An 18,897-nucleotide genomic window follows, 5' to 3' on the forward strand; every position below is an offset into this window, starting at 1 on the left:
TCCTTAAAAACGAATTTGTTTATTGGTCTCATTTGTAATCAAAAATTCCCGAGATTTATTATTTTTTTATTCTACAAATATTAAATCTGACAAATTATAGAATTAAATTTTATACATTCTTAAAAAAAGGTGCTATTTCACCTCGATCATGCAAGCCCGTTTTTATTTCTGGTGTCAGAATCGTGCGTACACAAATCATTTGCAGAATGCGTCCCTGGATTTATGTCACTGCGCGGTTACGTAATGGTTTCGCTTGACGTTGCGTCATGCAGTTAGCGCCTATCGAGTTCTACCTATCTACGGATACATGAATTGGTTCGTCCTCTCCTTCTGTTTATCTCGCTCTCTCTCTCTCTCTCTCTTTCTCTCTTCCTCTGTCTCTTACGGAAATGCCATGGCGATATGTCCCGGTTAGCCGTGTACTTCGTCTTTGGATAGAATTTTCGATCGGGCAAAGTCTCCACGTTCCTATCGTGCCGCGGTTGTACGGTTCGATTAAATTTCCCCGGGATCCTGTGTGGTTACGGAAGTCTGGTATCTGGCATTCGAGCGTCCGTCCTGCGGTCAGTGGCTGTTATGTAATAAATGTTCGGCGATCCTTAGTAATTGCCCGAAGTTTAATCGTTTGAATACATGTAATCTTTGATCCTACAACGGTGGAAGACTGATAGCAATGCGGCAAATAGAATTATTGAACTTGCTACTTATTTACATTTTTATCATTTCTTTTTTTATTTTAAGCACATGGCTATAAGAATAGGATAGGCATATCTAGGTAAAGTAGAAAATATCTATATGGGAAAATAATATTTGTTTCGATGGATAATTGCCATAAATACCTATCGATTTATCGCAATTTGTTCCAAAAATATAAAAATCAATATACATTTTTTTCTGAGGTTTGCGAGAGTTTGCCGATAACATTCTAGAGAAATGGATCTCATTGTCAAACTTTCACATAAGCTGCATAGTTTGCTACGCCACAACGATTTTTGTTTCTTGCCAGCCGCATATAGCCTTTTTCCCCCCAACTAGCGCCCCACCAATTCTTTAGGATCCATTCGGTTGGCGTATATCCGACGACGAGCATCGCGTGGTTCACCGTATCCGAACTGCATTGATGATCGTCATAAACGCCTTTGCTACGAATGGAAATACCGATTAATAAACTTTCTTATATAATTTAAATATATAGTATGTTATTGCTAAATAAACATGATAATTATCATTAATAGAGAAAAAAATTAGAACCGGACGATCTGTTTCGCGAGCAAAACATTTCGACGTATGTCAAATCTGATACGAAGATTGATATAAAGAAAGAAGAAGAGAGAAATACATCGCGCGAGAAAGACATTTCTCAATTACAGGATGTGAATAACCAACATTGAACTTGTGTGAACTATTATACATATATGCAAGTGCATGCAATCATTAATGCATTACGTTAGCGTATTGATATCGCGTGTTTGCGATCGGCATCCTGTATTTATTTCAAACTTGCGGAATAACATCTCGGGGCATCAATCGCACTTCCGTTTGTCACGAGTGGCAAACGATTTCCATGATTTCTCGCGGGTATTTATTGTCCGCCAGAAATGAACAATGGGAGGAAATAGTCGCGGCTTGGCATTGTGGTCCCTTTAGAATGATACGAGTTCAATGACTGATCGGTAGAATGCTTCGGCGCTTCGAATGAATGAGAGTCACCCGTATCGACAGTATGCTAAGGGTTATCAAGTGATTGGACCAATTTCTACGCTGGTATCTTCGACGGGGGGGTCTGGGCAAAATTTCCAATCATCTCGCTTTTCATATAAATGTTGCACACATAATGCCGAAATTTTAATTATCGTATCAAGAGTTTATCAGAAGGCTATAGTCATTTGAATGAATAATTTAATATTTATACGAATCCGTATACCTACATACGAATACGAATACATATAATATTTGATCAAATATTATTGTTTAAGTTTTTATTTTTATATCATGAATATTTGAATACCTGAGAATTCATTAAATGATGCAAGCTTTAATTAATATACGTTGGATAAAGAACCTACAAAACAATCTGAGTAATAATTTCTCTTTCCACGATTAAAAGATTTGATAACAAATTTGTTGTGTAATAATTTAAATATCGGACACAATATTGGAAATATTAATGAAATGCGTATTTGTGTATTGATAATAATAATTGGCTGTAATCAAAGATGTAGATCCGGATCAAATCGACAATATTTATTTGCGCGGCTTCTTGAGAAACACCAAATATTGGAGAAACTTGACTAAAATATCAACTGCATATTTATTGCCGGATTACGAGCTATCTGAGCGAAAAAAATTGTTTGTCACTGCCGTTCGTTGGTTATCGGTAGAATTTTTTCGAATTTACGTCGAATGCATCGCAATTCGTATTGTTGTTTTATTCTCCCCAATTCGATCAGTCGATCCATAAATGCTGGAAATTATAATGAGTGCAATATTTCTGCGGGTTTGTGCAATAAATAGCAGATGTCTAAAATTATCACATATATTTTTTGAACGCGGCACGTTTGTCGGCGACTCGCGCGAACGTCATTTGCTCGTTAGTGGTAATTTACACGGGCGCGTTTTTTTCAGTGCAAATAAAAATATGCTACTCACTGATAAAGCTGGAATGTTTTTGGACCGGCGTTTATGGCAGCGGCTATGGGACCGATTGTCGCCACTGCTATTTCTAGAGCCTTCTCATCCCGTGCCGGCAGAATTGCCCATGAAGTTATATTGACGACACTCAGGTCCTTCTGAAATTGGCATTCTCCTTGCTAGAATAATTCGAGTTACAAGCGTTAAAATTATTGAACTTATTAATAGCGAAACATATATATTTATATAATAAATATTATAAATATAATATAATAAAAACAATAATAAAAGTACCTATAATATAGTAACTTATAATATAATTTAACTATTTTTAATAAAAATTTGTTTTTGCGTTACGATGAAACACAGTTGCTTTTAAAATATTTTAAGCACACCAAAATTAAGCTTTTGTTTTCAAAGTGCATAATTAAGATTTACTTTATCATAACAAGTTATTATTAGAGATTATCGTTATTATTTGAATAGCTATTGATATTACTGACATAAAAATACACGAAGCTATCTAATTTCTGCGTGCATATGAACTGACGCCTGTTAAAGGAAACATGACGAAACAAAAAGAAATAGATAACTTTCGAAGAAAAATAAGGCAGTTTTACGTCAATCCATTAACAAGTTGATGCGTTTTGTTTTTGATTGAAGGCGAAGTTAGTAAACAGGCACAGGAAATACGCTTGAATTTATTTCAACGAAATCGTCAATAGAATAATATTGCTATTAATTATACAGGAAATGAGTTTAATAGGAAAAGATTGACAATCAACATCTGATAGAACTTTGTCCACTAATGTTTGTCGACACTTTTAAATTGGAGCGTGTCAGTTACACGCGCTTGGTTGCATCAGTCAAACTTCGTATTTGTGACATCGTGGTTTTAAATTAAGTCAGCCTGGTCAGATATAAGCGCGTTTATTTTTTATTGCAAGTGAAAGAATAATAGTCGTACACTTCCTTAAAATTCTATGAAGCATTTGGCTCTCGCGCTGCTCACTCGTATGAAACGTATATAAAGTATATTTACTATTAATAGAGGAGCTGGCAGAGTCATCGCCACGGAGCCATTCATATTACGGAAGTTTATCACGTTAACGTGACTGGCATAATTCGGATTCTCCTCGCCAAAATCTTCCACAAATTTTCTGACATTTCTGGCGGAGACCCGCGAAGTGTCAGAAATAATGGAAGAAACCTTGACGTTTACCTATCTCTTTATTGCGATAATTAAATTCGCACTGTCAGCGCCTTCGCTCGTAGTCGCTAATAATGCATTATGGTCACAGTAAAAATTCAGCAATTCAAGTCTCTCAATTTGGCATTATTAGAATGTATAGCACTGCGATTCTATAAATTTTTACGACTGATTAATCATCGCCAATAATAAAAAAAATTTACGTGGCTGTCAGGGTATAAGATTTTTTCGTAAAGGAATGCAGAAATTCTCTTTGTACATTAAAGTTTAAAGGCGCCGAACATTTTATAATGCTTTGCAAATGCGAAAGCGATTCAAGAGTTACGTTTTATAAACGGTGCTCCGATGGAATATTGTGTATATCGTACGCTCGACAGTTGGAAAAGTGCAGTGCGTACCTCGCCGTTGTAGGGATACGTGGATCTAGCCATGAGACCTTTCGACTTTTCCAAATATTTCAAAGTGTTCCTAAGGGAACCGCCGGTGCAGCCGAGGTTGCCGGTTGACGTGCTGCAATCTACCAGCTGTTGTGCGCTCAAGGGTAGCAACATGCCGGTCTGCTTAAAAATTTGTCCCTCTATACTTTCCGCGATTGAGTAAGCATAACAACTCCCGCAGCTCCGTTGGTTCACGGGCGAAGTGACGAAACCGTATTCGCGCCAATCCAAACGTGCTGGTATGTCGCGAGGATTTTTTAACACCGCCGATACTATCGGTTCGGTCGGCAGTCGGCGTCTTCGACTTGGCATTAGTTTCACCTGAGGAAAATTGGCAGAAGGAGACGTTGTCGGAGCGATTTTAGTGTCATTTATATTTTGTGGTGAATTATAATGTTCGTGATAGAGAACTGTGATTTTTAAAGATGTTATTTAAAGATCAAGGGAAAGAGACGGGAAAACAGAGAGAGAAAAAGATGACATTTATATTATTAATTACGAACCATTTCGCGCATATATTGTCGAGTGCTGAGATCGGCAATATGATTATCCCGCAATGTATAACTGTGATGTCCTGCGGCGGCCAGTAGATTGTGCTTATAAATTTCCACGAGATTTTGCTCCCAAGCCGCTCTCCTCACATTTTCCAGATTTCTTGTATACGTCTTATTAAACTGCGTCTGTTCAAACGTGATAAAATGTGATTTGCATGACATACTTTGCATAGGACGAGGTCAGGATCTATTTATTACAGACTTTGCAACACCATTTATAAAACATATGTTCTCGTTATTATTAGGCATATGAATAGATTAATGATTTCAATTTTAAATTAGGCTCAATTGCTGAATCAATGTTGATTAAAATTAAGAGCATTAATGGATCTATGGATTAATTTTATAATCAACGTTATTGTAATAATTAATTAACGTTGAACAGAATACGCTTTATCTCATATTAATGTGTTTGATATACACATTATTAACAAGTAATATAATTAAAAGAAACTTTTATTACACCTTACATGTTCTGAACAATTTTTGTTTAAAAAATATTTTGATGAAAGAACTCAATATAGTGATTTATAAACATACATTCGAAAAGTCAGCCTTTCAGAATATTTCTATTGTTTTAAGGATATGTTACCTTATAGGTTCGCCAATAATCGTCCAGCTTTTCCGAAATATTTGACGGTAAAGTATCCCCATTGAACGGTTGAATCGCGCGTATCCCAGGCAAGATTAATATCATGACCAGCGTCGCGCACAATCGTGAGCACATGGCGACTCACGGCGAGTAATTTACAGTCCCTAATTAATTCGCGCGGCAGACCCGAGCAGTGAATATCTTGACGTACCTTACGATACTGCATGAAGTCATAATGTGTAGGAACGATCAGTGTCAGCACATTCTGTGAATTACATCACCGGACAATTGTTGTGCTGATGTATGTTTATTTCATCAAATATATGTTCAATGTCATGTTTTCGGGACTGGTGTCTTTTTTTCAAGCATTCGTGTTCGTGTCGCGCTTTGGTATAAGTAATTGAACAGTTCTTAGAATGATAACTAATTGGAAAGGAAAATAGTTTACAATTATTACGATATGCTATATACATACGAAGCAATTTGACAATCGAATATGTTTTCGAATATTAATTTGAGAGAGAACGGCTTTTTCTTTTGTCCAAACAATGCTGTACAAAACATCATGTGTTATTATTAAGATAAATTATATTAAATGTTATCAATAATAAAAATTATAAAAGTTTTCCAGAGTAATCTTACATCGCAATACACTGTTATGTGTATAATTTATTTTATGGTCATTTAATTAATCCAAAACAGCGCTCAAGGATTGTTGTAATATTTCAAAGCACGTTTGAGATTAGAATGTAAATGAAATATCGCTTTTCATTCGTAATACAAATCTCAAAAAATATATACGAGAGCAAGTAAAATCTTAAATGAAGGTACCCGAGAGTATGTCAAGGTACGGAAAAACGCGCGCGCGCGTAATATATTATTTTCATTTATTGTTTCGTTAACTTTTTATCGATTTTCGCGAAGGTTATTGCGAAAGCTGGAAGATTGTTTCGCCGAGCTTGGCCACTTCAAAGGATGCCGCCGGTCGGCACGTTTCCGCGAGATGGCGGCAGTCGTAAGTCAAACGCCGCCGCCGCGAAACCTCCGCGGCGCGGCGGTCCGGGCTGGGGCGGCCGGACGGTCCGCGTAGTACCGATACGCGCGCGCGTCACGCTCGTCTTGTCGCGCACTCGCGCTGTCGGCTGCTCGCGTACGCGCTCATCTTTCCACGAAACGTCGCGTTGCCGTCGCCGCAGTCGTTGCCGCCTGCGCCGAGATAAATCGCGAGGGAACGCGCGCGAGCCGCGAAGGGGCGATGGAACGCGCGTCGCAGCCGAGGAGGAACGTCACGGATCCGCGCACGCGTGCACGCGCGGCCGCCGTCGCGAACGCTAACAACTCGCGCGAGAACTCTTGACACTTGCGCAAAATGGGAGTTTCTTCGCGGTGCTTGTGATCCATCAAAGAAAGGCGCGCCGTGATCCATCTCCCATACATTGCATCTTCCGCACGTCATTCTCTCCCGAAAGAAAACACGTCCCAACGATCCCAACGTTCGTCGTCGTATCGTTCGTTGCGACTCTCTTTCGTAACGCGTTTCTCTCCGAGAGCATATTCTTCTCTCTCTCTCTCTCTCTCTCTCTCTCTCTCTCTCTCTGTCTCCGTCTCTACTCTCTCTCCACACTCCTTATCTATATCTCCGCTTCATCATCTTCCGTGGCGCGCCGACGCGCGTTTTCGCCCCGGCGCCGAAACTTTGGAGTACGCGCGTTCTCACGTTTACCTGGTACGCCGCGATTCGTCGGCGCGCGGTACATTCGAAGCGTCGCGACGATGGACGAGTCCGGGGTCGATATGGGTTTCGATCTGATGGCCGCATTCGCCGTCACCGATCCGATCGCCCACCATGTCGCCGCTGGGGATTACGACGACGACTTCGAGCAGGCCCTCTCCCTCCTGTCAACCTCGACCAAGGAATTGATGTACTACGAGTTGAAAAGCCGCGCGCCTGACACCGGCAGGTACGTGAGTTTTGGCGCCGACGATATCTTGAAAAAAAAATATCGTACTAGCACGAGATAACGAGGCGTATTCTGTTTGACATTGGCATTGTTAGTGATGGTAGTAAAACTAATCCGTATAGATCCATTATATTCTCGATGCTATTAACATCGAGATCCGGCAATATGTGAATTGGAGAAATGATGCGATTATAACGAGGAAGAAATATAAATTACTTGTATTACATCAATCATAATTATTGGACGTAAATTTTACGACATACGACATACGACAGTTAGACGGGATATATGCGTATCGATGTACAAACAAAAGGAGGCGGATAACTCCGGTTCCACAACTCATGTGGGAGTATATGTGTATACGCGCGAGAGAGACGCTTTTATTTGGAATACGATATCGCAAGGCTGCGGTACGCGAACGATTATAAAGCAGTATGAGAGATACCGGGACTTCATTATGAGTTGAAGAATTTTAATCTTTATCAGCAATTTATTTCACGCGTGTTTGTACGTGTTTCGATATTGAATGTAAATTTATCATAGGCAATGTTACGCGATAAAAAAGAATTAAAAAGAAAAAATTTATATTAAATGATCAAGTAATATCTGAATCTTTTATTGAATTTTAAATATGCTACTTTAATAATAATTTTAATATTAACACAAAAGAATTAAATCTCTAAATCTTCGCGAATACCTATAAAACTTGAAATTGCATTTTGCAGAAAAATTAGTATAACTAACAAGTAATATATTAAAATTAAAGAAAATCGTTATATACCTTATAATGCCTTATATACAATACATTAAACACAGCGTAGTTGAAATCGATAATTATCGTTAATAGAATAGCGGTATCTGATGAGCGCGATGATTTGATCGTTGTTATATTGAATGGCGATAAGCTGAGAAGAAACACGTGCGTATGAAACCACGTGGTTTTCGTAACGAGAAGCTTAAGATTGTATCATGTATAAGTAATGACAATGCTAATCAATTTGCATATGAATTTGTGTGTATTTTATGGAAGATATTTTGATTAAGATTTGGATGATAAGAAAATATAATTGCGAGAAAAAGAAAAGGACAGACAGAAGAATAATTATTATATTTATCATACAAAAGGAGAGTTGTGTTATCATAATAAAATTATGCGGTGTTAAAATGAGGCAACCGGAAGTTAAATTTAATAAAACAATTAAATCGTACTGTTGTAGATATTAGAATGATAAGCTTTTTGAATCGATGAGCTTACAACGTCATATTTATCATTGGATGTAAACATCCTTTATGATAATCGCCACGTCACCGATAATTTTTGGAAGATGGAATTATAGATATTTGATGACACATAGTAACAACATATCGAGCACATGATTTTACTATGTATCAGTAATTTACCAATCTCACGAATCCGTGTTAAAGATTTAGAAAATATTTAAATCTTTTATTAGTTAAATGCGACATATTTAAATATATAATTAATCATGATTCTTAAATACATTTGAATCATGTACATAAGTTATCTAATCGCATTACAAATAGAGGATATATAAAAATAGTATAGCATACCAGCAGGAGGAAACATTCTCGAGGAATTGATAGAATACTTTTATAAAGTTATAAAAGTTTTTCGTATTTTAATTATCTAAATATTTTTAAGCAATTGAAGGAAAAAAATTCTTCATGTCCTTATATAAATTGTTCAATTCTGCAATATTTCTGCAACTTTTCCGGAGGTATTGTTTATCATTGTTATTTAGTGACAGGCAATATTCCTTTCTAGATGCTCGCTGTTGCTTTTGATCTTATTGTTAGATTATTGTTCTTTGTGAAGACATTGAAATAAGATCATGTAAGAGAGCGAAAATAGAATCGTTGAGAAAACGAAAGTGGAGACGAATGATGGATATTTGACACGCGCGTGCATTAAATTTATCAATCCTTATATTCTGCGTAGCGAGTAAAACGCCGGCATGCAGTTTGCATGTTTATTATACAAACTGGCAACTCATTTGCTATTCGCAGTCTCTTAAAATTGTTTTTAATCGAGATACAGTTTTCGAAAAAAGATTTTTTTACCGTTTAGTATTCGATAGATAGTGGTCCATCGCTTGAAGCGAGAGCCACATATATGTTTACATACTGCGTACACATATGGAAAAAAAAAAAACAAAAGAGATTTCTATTCCAATTTTGAGTGCAAAATCGAATCAAATCCAATCAAACCTTGCACGTGCTCGGTTTTTGACAAGAATCGAAACGTGTCGGGGTAATAACTACAAAAATGCATTGTCTACGTTAGTTATATCTTTCGGCAAAATAAAGTTAAAAGTAAAATAAAAGATCGAAAACATTATTTCTCCAAATAATTTTTCTGACTTTGCCGCTACACGTTGAACAACGTGGGACGCGTCTCTTGTGGTCAGGCTTTTAAATGGCATTTAAAGGGGCAAATCGTTAGTCATGAATCTATCAACGAGACAACACGTATAAAGCATCTCGTTCGTTTGGAGAGAATAGCGAGCAATGGCAGTAACAAGCGATCGTGATTGGTAATCGTGATCTTCAAGGAAACCACTCGTCTTCACTTTGATTAACAGTCTATGCATCTTGCATACTGGCATTAGACTCTCGGATGATCTAGTGATCCGCGATTCCTCGCAGTGCCGGGCTCCACGGTGAAGCTACCGCGAATATCAACTTTCACAGTCTCTGAGAGTTTGCTCGGGGTGCTCGAATTGCGCCCGAAAGTTCTCGCGCCTAATCAGCTTCATCCGCCGGGCGTTAATTGATTCCTGTGGAGAAGGCAACACAAGCTCAAGCTAAAATTTCAATTATACATACGGTAGACGCTGTATTATAGCGAGTGATCGTCTGAGGCATTCTAAGGAGTAGAGTACTAGGGTCCTTTCAAATTTTCTGCTAGACGAGAATGTTATTTTGCATGCATATGTATTAAAAGTCGAATAAAGTTTTGATCTTACGTTAGCGATTTCAACGATCGGAAATTTACTATTTACTGTTTCGTTTATGACGTTGATCTCTCGTGACAATCTACGATATGACAGTTTACGTGACACGGACGACGTATTGATTGTTTTCAGGTAACGCGTTATGAATTGGCCACGCGGATACACATTAATGCGAATGTATAATAATCTTCGATTTCCGGCTGATATATTGAAGAAGTTTAATCTTACATCAATAATCTTTCGAAAAATAACGAAATGTATGTCTAATTGCTGTTAACGATAAACCATGGTGACGAATGCATCGTGAGGCATCGCCAAATCAATGACACAATGAATGTTTTACCACTCGAAAAAATACAATTGAGCGAAAAAAGGATGGTGTTGCAATACGTATTGCAGGCATTAGATAATGTTGGAGAAACGAAGGTAGGGATAAGAGAGATAGAAAGAAAGAGAGAAAGAGGCGTTGATAAGTCATTTCGCGGATTATTATCTTCGAATTTTGCTCACGTCATCTTGCGAGGTATCTAGATAGGATTGACCTTCGGTTTTATTACGTTCATATCTGTATTGCGGAAGGTAGGGGTTCCGAGGGATCAATGATCTTCTTGATAGAAGCAATCGGCAAAAGTAGAAGACGAAGTGCCATTTCGTAAGTACGTTTGAAGAACAACCTCCGTTCGCTCATGGAACTCCGGCGCGGAGATAGGTATCAACGTCTTTGATATATTTTTCACTCGATGCCAGTAGAAGGAGAGAGAAATTAAAATTTTCAAAAGACCGCGCAATCTTTTAAGTTATTAATACTATTATTTCTATAACTAGGCTGATTGGTTTGCATATAAATCATTAGATTAATTTTACTAATTGGTTCTGAATTATATTCTGTCCAGCACTTTTGTCTGAAATAGAGCATCAGAATATCGATATATATATGCGAGGTTAAATAATCTTTACCCGAGTAGAAATTGTATCAGGCTGCCTGATAAAATTTCTACTCGGGTATGTCAAGAAATGATATCTCTTAGAGTCTTAGTGCGAGTAATTATTAAATGTCATTAGTATAAACCTTGAGAAACGCTTCGTGACTTGATACGGTCCAGAGTATAAACTTCGTAAATCATATTTACTCATTATTGACATATAAATGTCGTGTGTTAAAAAACAGCATTTGTATCTTTTTTATCGGCAATTTAATTGGAGATCCCAATTTTCTGCACAATTTTTTAAATTTCATGATTATACAATCTTGGAAAGTCATAAATTAGAATTTTGCTAGGAAGATTCTAATTAAATTTTAATAGAAAATTGAATATTTATAATATTCAATTAATATCTAATATTTAATTTATTAATTATTTTAATTTATTATTTATTATTTACTTAATTTATTAATTGATTTATAATTAATATTTAATTCAATATGTAATACAAATAGAATTACATTAATGTGTAATTCATTAAAATGTAATTTAATATGTAATATAAATACAAACCCCTCAGACATACACACATAATCAATGTTTGAGTGCTAAATGCGTGATATGAATATGCGCCAAGATGTTTGGTTTGACTACCTCTGTCTGGAGCTACTTAAATTTTATCCTGTTTACTTTTCTCACTTTACGATCTCTATTTAGCAGTCGTCAAATTTTTTTGACAATATGCAACTTTTAGCGAAGCTATTTAAGTTATTTTTGTAATCATTAACGCTAGCAACAATATAAAAGTTATAAAAAGTAATTTTGCATGTGAAAAATATTACTTATCTTTATCTCTATTTTATTACGATCAATGATTTTAATTGCTTTATTATTTGTCCTAAGTCTTTTATTATATATTTCAAAAAATATGTCTTGAGAGAGAGTTAATTTGCTTTAGCACAACGATATTTTTGTAGAGTTTCTCATGTCGGAAGTACACTTTGCGAAAGATTCAACCGTTTAAGCAGTGCGGTTTTAGTCGCTGGTAGAGAAATTACGATGTCCGGAATCTTTCCTGGCGACAGTTTTAAAGCTAAAAACGGAATCCGACCCGCTTTTCATTTTGCGAACATAGCGCGACTCCAGTTTCTGCGCATATTTTTCGATACAAATTAATCCTGTGTTGGAATTGAGGAAACTGCAATTTCTGGTATTTTTAAAAGTAGGTACTCGACTGCGTGTAATAAAGGATTTTTTAATTGTGACGTCATAAGAATGGTTTAAATATAATTTCTTTTTTTTGAATTTAATGATTAGTTTGTAATTAACTTTTTATTTTATTTTCTCTTTATCGATAAAATTTAAACATTGTCTGAAACAAGCTATGGTGTTAGTAACAATAATATAAATAATAATATTAAACAGTCAGGTGATGGTATTTTAGTGATTCTTAGCTATTTCTGTGAAATATTTTTATTGACGTAATTTTTTCTTGATTGAAATATTATCACTTAATTATAGGGATTAATAAAATCGCAATGCAGTGTGTGGAATTCTAGAGTTTTATGATCATGTTTTCGATGCAAATATACAATAAATGTGATGACTTTTGTTGAAATAGTGGGCAATGAAAATCTCTAAAAACTGATTCCACTGGTTTTTTCCACTTATCAAGGACATATCCATTCGTAAACTTATCGCAAGTTTCTTGCCTCATAAATTGCGCGTATTGCTTATTAACTTTTTTAGCTTTTGACTATTTTGCGTGAAGAAAGATATTAGACAGCAACCTTTGTTAATTAAATTTAGAATTTGACTTTTTTTTCGATTTATTCATGATACTGTACATATCATTGACACAGCTTTGTCAATCTCGCACGATTTGATTGTGTTAACTATGTTTGCGGACTCCTCGTCACAGACGATTGAATGTGATGAGTACTATGCCTACGAATGTCGTGCGTCATCAGCGAGCGCGATAATGATTTCGGTACGCCGAGTGTTTTGTTTTAGAGACGCATTCCATCTTTGTCATATAGTCTATAGTCCAAGAGTTTCTTTTTTTTTCGTTATGAACGTTTGAATATATACGAGTATTAATTTATTTTATTGCATATTTATTGCAATAACGATATTAATGATGATAATGATGATGATAATGACGCGAATAATAATGCACATAATAATAGCAAAAAGTAAGTCTGAATAAATATTTTATTAATCCTTAGCTCTCTTTCGTTGAGCCATAGCTCGTAATTTGATTTTCTCAATTGCAATATTGTCAGTTGACTAGGAATCAATTAAATCGTAATGTGACAGGACTCTGCATTTGTGCGATTGTACTTTCGGTGCATGTGCATAATATATCCGATAGGCGTGCGTTGTAGCATGTTTCTTTCTGCGCAAAAGGCATGGCATTGGAGCCGGACCGACAAGAACGAGCTCCGCGAGACAATGCCGGCAGTACCGCGATGGAGTTCCTCTTTCTCTCTATCTCTTTTTCTCTTGCGGCATATGGATAGAAGAGGCTGCCACGAATCCGGCGCGAACCGGCTCGATACTCGCATTAGCCGGTGCAATGACTGGAAATTCCGATAAGTGCGCCCGTCGTCGTCGCCGTCACCGCTGCCTCGGAGCTCGCGAAAACGCGATACCGGATTCTTCAGTCACGACGACGACGACGACGAATCGTGCTTTTTTATACGCGATGATGATTTTTCATTTTTTTTTATTTTTCAAGCTGTTTGCTCGCGCGACCGAACGCTCGCCGGCAGCTGTTCTTCGTCGTAAGTTACATAACGCATCTTCGAACGGATGAGTCGAGTCGCTGCTGGTATAGTGTTCTCGTGTATGTTGTATGTGATGCAAGACGCGCACCTGTGTATGCACACGGCATCGTCGACAGTTTCGTGGAACTAGTTTAGACTTGATTGGATAGATATAATTTAAACATAATAAAATAAGCGTGACACGGATCGCATATAAATATGGTAAATACAAATAAATTCTTAAATAAAATAAATTAAAATCGAATAGATTGAATGGATCGAATAGAAAGAGAATTAAGTTATAGCGGTTTCCATCACTGAATTGTCATATCTTCTTTATTTTCTTTTAATCAGAATCATGAATAAATTTCTCTTCTCTTCTATTCTCTATTCTCTATTCCCTATTCTATTAAAATCAACCAACTTATTTATATATAATACTATTTTATATACAAAAAATTAATATTGTTGTTGCTAATCAGAGCTTAACTGTTACTTTACTGCGGTGTATATTTCCAGCAAGATTTATGATCTAAATAGAACATCGTTGAAGTTGGTCAAGCATGGCACGCGCGCATAATAATAAATTAGAACTCGACGCGTGCGAGTGTAAACGGTATTTGTTACCGCGAGAGAGGAAGATGACACATTTTTCATCCGCTGTCGTAGAAGGAAAAAGGATAAACAGCAAACGTATCGGTGATTCCCCTGATTCACATTCGCGAATGTAAATATGAACATTAGAAATAGTGTCACTTTATTACAATTTTTTCGCGCGAGAGAGAATATATATTCTAAATTCAATATGTTGTAACACACGGTACGCGATACTACGTGCTTCGCGATACATTCAGCTGTTGCCTAACTGTATTGTGCACCATGATTATTACTTTTCTCTCCATAATTTTTAAATCGTATTTCAAATTAAAATGAGAAATTGAAATAGTAAGAATTAGATTAAAACATTTATATTAACAATTTCTTTATTATTCTTATTGACATATAAAACTCTATAATCTATATTATACCATCTACAAAACTTAAACATCTTAAATCTATATTTATAAAGTTATCGTATTTATTTTCATGCGCATACAAAATATTTATAAAAATATTTGTGTGATACTATCTTTAGTTTCTATACAATATTACTTATTGTTATATAGTCACTTCAGAAGTCACTCACTTTTTCATATGCAAAATAAAACTTTTTTTCAAGTTTTAAATTGTACAACTCAGAATTAATAACAAATAACTAAAATAATTTTGCTTGAAGCCGCAGATTGTACAAAAAATTAGAAGTCTGTTAGATGGTGATCGTGAAGTGAAGAAAATAAACGAAATAGACTCTAAGTAGATTCAAATAGAAGGAGTCAGACCAAACACTTTGGTCTGGCGTATTCATACTACGCATTTAGCACTCAAAGCAGCATATATGTGTATGCTCCAACGTTTATCTGTTACATATTGACTAATTATTAATAATTTATTTGGGTATTTAATTAAATGAAATCAATTAATATATATACGTATATTTTCTTCATGTATATTTGTATATGCATATAATCTACAATCAATCATTATATATAAATGCAAAGTTTATTTACTTCTACTATATTTAGAGTCCTAATTAATATTCGAATAATTAGATTTTTAACTTCATAGTCTTATAATTCTTATATGTAAATCCGCTTGGCAACTTCGATATCTTTCTTTGAACGTCGCGCAGGATCAACGATCGCGAACAATTTTGGGAAAACGGCGCATGTCTCGCGACAATTTTCATGAGCTCCGAATCGTTTTCACGACGCCATATATCGAATGAAAATAAATACGTGCGTGGCGAGAGCGAGAGAGAACCGGCAGACGTCAGCTGTCTGTTCCTCGCGGAGGAGGAGAGCGAGATGAGGCAGGATCCGCGTTTAGAGCGTCTGTCGGTTACCTGGCGCTTCGTCATCGTCGCCGTCGTCGTCGTCGTCGTTGTTGTTGGCGACGATGCTCCGGTTTTAGTAGTAGCGTCGCGACGCCCCAAGTCGGCCGATCCTCTCGCGCGTTTGCGCGTGTAAACGTGCGAAGCGACGCGATGCAAGGCGGTGGCGCGTCCGAGACCGCGCAGCAGATTGTCGAGTTCGAGGAGTTAGTATCGCGATTGGATCGCATTAACGACGTCGTGATTCGGCGTCCATCGACAACAACGACGACGACGACGTCGACGTCGGTGCCACCGCCGTCACCACCGGCACGAGCGTCGTTGCATCTCGCCGGCGTGACATCGTCCCTGCCTTACGATTGTCCCGTCGCGGATGCAACGCGTTCGCCCATCGGCGACGAGCAGCAGCGGGTGCGCGTGCACCTCGGCATCGACGAGGATTTACGGATGATCCTTGAGATGGACCCGTCGATCGTCGACGGAAGCCTCGACCCTAGTTTGCCCGATAGCTATCCTAACGTGGCACAATCGTTGCGCGCCACGCGACCGCAAGGCTGGTACTGCACCGATCGAGACTAACTCCTTAGTGTCTGATGTTCGTGCGCATTATACAGTTATTTTATTTGCTGTTACTCTTAATCCATTGTGCAGGCATTTGCATTGCCTGGTATTGGACTTTCGTTAAAAAATTTCGGACACCTACTCAGAGCGCATTAATATTTTTGTATCATAGAAAATATTTTACGCATCATGTGTATTACGTTATGATGGTTATACAATACTTATAACCATTTGTTGACATTTATCATCTTGATTTTTAAGTGATGTAATCTGGGATGTTGATTGCAGATTTTATAAGCATTGCTATACTTATAGAGATATGACTGTACAGTGACTATTTGTGACTAATATCCTATGAAGACTAAAGATAGCACAGCTATTTTGACGGTTGCATGCGCGTGAAGTGAACAATATTTTTGTGTATCGATCACATAATTGAAAAACATTATATAATTCTGATTATATTGTGATTATATCATGTTTTCACTGTTCTTCGTTTTTCGTTATTGACTATTATATCTTGAGAAAATATGTAATAAAAAATGAGATACCTCCTTCGAATTTTATTTATAGTTATTGCTTGCATTTTAATATCGCTGAAAACTTTTGAAGATTATTGGCAATCTTCACTAAATGTAAAATCTCAGTTCCGAAATGGAAACAGCGAATTTTTCATTAAAAACATTTAATTTATAGACTTCGATTTGTATATTGTGGTCTTTGTTTTACGGAAGAAACAATGCTAGGAGTACTTGGTAAGCAAATCACCAACGCAAATTCGTACAATCCGTTCTCCCTTGGTTTATCGGTAACCGTTTATGTCGTCGTTATTTCTCAGTTTATAATCCACATCGTAGTTAACGTCGCGTATCGACTCCCACCGTCTCGAGACAAGGAACACCTCTTCCTGTTTCAAGCGCTCTGTACTTGATCGTGCACATCGCGTCTACGTCGATCGTAAACACTACGTCCAAATTTAAACGTCCTTGTTGCAACTCGTCACTGAATCGCGAATCGCTCGTCTCTGCCCGCGATCTCGTCCGACTCTCGTCTCGTTGCGAGTAGCGAGTGTGGCGACGAGACAGCAGAAACGATGCAATGCGTTTTTGAAAGTGCGTCAGTGCGCCGAGCGAATTGCAATCTGCAGGCCCAAATAAATCGCGCAATCACGTCAATGTTGACGTCTTCTGAAATCTTCTTAGTGTTCGTGAAAAACAAGGTTAAGATCTTTCCGCTAAGTTCTTCGATTCCGGACCTTCAAACATTGTTGGCGATAGACGGTTTGTGATATTTTAGTGTTGACATCTTTATTACTTTCTGAACATCTTGCGATAATATATAGCAGCTTGTGTGTTTATCTTGGACCATTACAAATATTTAAAATAGTTTTATATAGATTAATGAATATTTTCTTTTTATTATAAATTATCGAATATTTTTTATTATATCTTCGATATAAAATTGTATGAATAATATATCTTGAGAGTTATGATCAATTTCCACGTTTTGCTTTTGCGTTAATGGCAGAAAATTACCGAAAACCTGATAATAATTCCGAAGTAATTAATTGTAATATTACACTATCAGTAATATTACTACGGTACTCGAATAACGCCTCTCTGATAATCGATCCAAAAATTCTATCGAGGCTGAATGGTCCGATGTTAAATTTAGCTACGTTTACATTTAACCGAGCCTGTCATAACGTAACATAAACATTGTGCGCGGAAATTATCTGAATTTAACCATTCTCCCTCCCTGTACACGCTAGTATAAACGCCCACCGTCTCACCATCGATTATCGGTATGCGTAAAATACATCGTGTAACGTAGTTTCATACAATCGTGCACACGCGTCATAAATATTCAAACAATTTCATGCCACCGGTGGTGGCCATTGAGGAAAAGAGCGCAAGAGGAAAATTACGAGCGCCATCGCTGGTAGAAGTTGAAAATGAATATGGAAGCTACGAAACCCCAATAATAGCCACGTATAAATTAACCAATATTTTTCCTTTCGAATAAAGGCAGGAAATGCAACGGCCGATTCATCGCGCGCGTAACTTGGCGCGCAAATTATCAAGTATTTTTCGCTTTCGGTCGAAATCAGACTACATGTACACGCGAGAAAATGTGAATGTATATACATCGAAATCCATATTGGTTCGCGTTTGGTTTTCTTACACGCGCGTTTTGCGCTGACACTTGGATCGGATCCAGATCGTAAACGCGCCTCCGACGCTCCGAGAACAAGTCGCGATTCAGCTTTAGTCGGAACTCGCGTTTTTAAGTCACTTATATATAGTAACGACACCATTTATATATAACCGGCGACAATCGTAGCCAATGACTTCG

General features: G+C 37.1%; 2 protein-coding genes across 3 annotated transcripts in view; one reads left to right on the top strand and one right to left on the bottom strand.

Moving 5' to 3' along the window:
* Nucleotides 1-5,955, bottom strand: Ctsl4 (Cathepsin L4). Its single transcript, XM_071702688.1, has 5 exons — nt 5,425-5,955; nt 4,782-4,958; nt 4,240-4,599; nt 2,650-2,810; nt 1-1,142 (listed from the first exon to the last, which is right to left on the bottom strand). The coding sequence occupies exons 1-5, from the start codon at nt 5,557-5,559 to the stop codon at nt 947-949; spliced, it is 1,029 nt and encodes a 342-aa protein (XP_071558789.1). The 5' UTR covers nt 5,560-5,955; the 3' UTR covers nt 1-946.
* A 574-nt stretch (nt 5,956-6,529) lies between these two features.
* The window catches only part of Mitf (transcription factor Mitf), a 69,539-nt gene continuing 57,171 nt past the window's right edge, over nt 6,530-18,897 (top strand). The window contains exon 1 of one of the 2 annotated variants that reach the window (XM_071702532.1): nt 6,530-7,385. In XM_071702532.1, coding sequence (XP_071558633.1) covers nt 7,198-7,385 — 188 coding nt within the window. In that variant the 5' untranslated portion in view covers nt 6,530-7,197. Of the gene's footprint in view, nt 7,386-16,053; nt 16,539-18,897 lie in introns of those variants that run through there. The other variant, XM_071702527.1, reaches the window with a different exon arrangement.

This window comes from Temnothorax nylanderi, unplaced genomic scaffold (assembly GCF_030848795.1).
Source record: "Temnothorax nylanderi isolate EJ_2023f unplaced genomic scaffold, tnyl_v1.0 TNYL_tig0003_pilon, whole genome shotgun sequence".
NCBI classification, from domain to species: domain Eukaryota; kingdom Metazoa; phylum Arthropoda; class Insecta; order Hymenoptera; family Formicidae; genus Temnothorax; species Temnothorax nylanderi.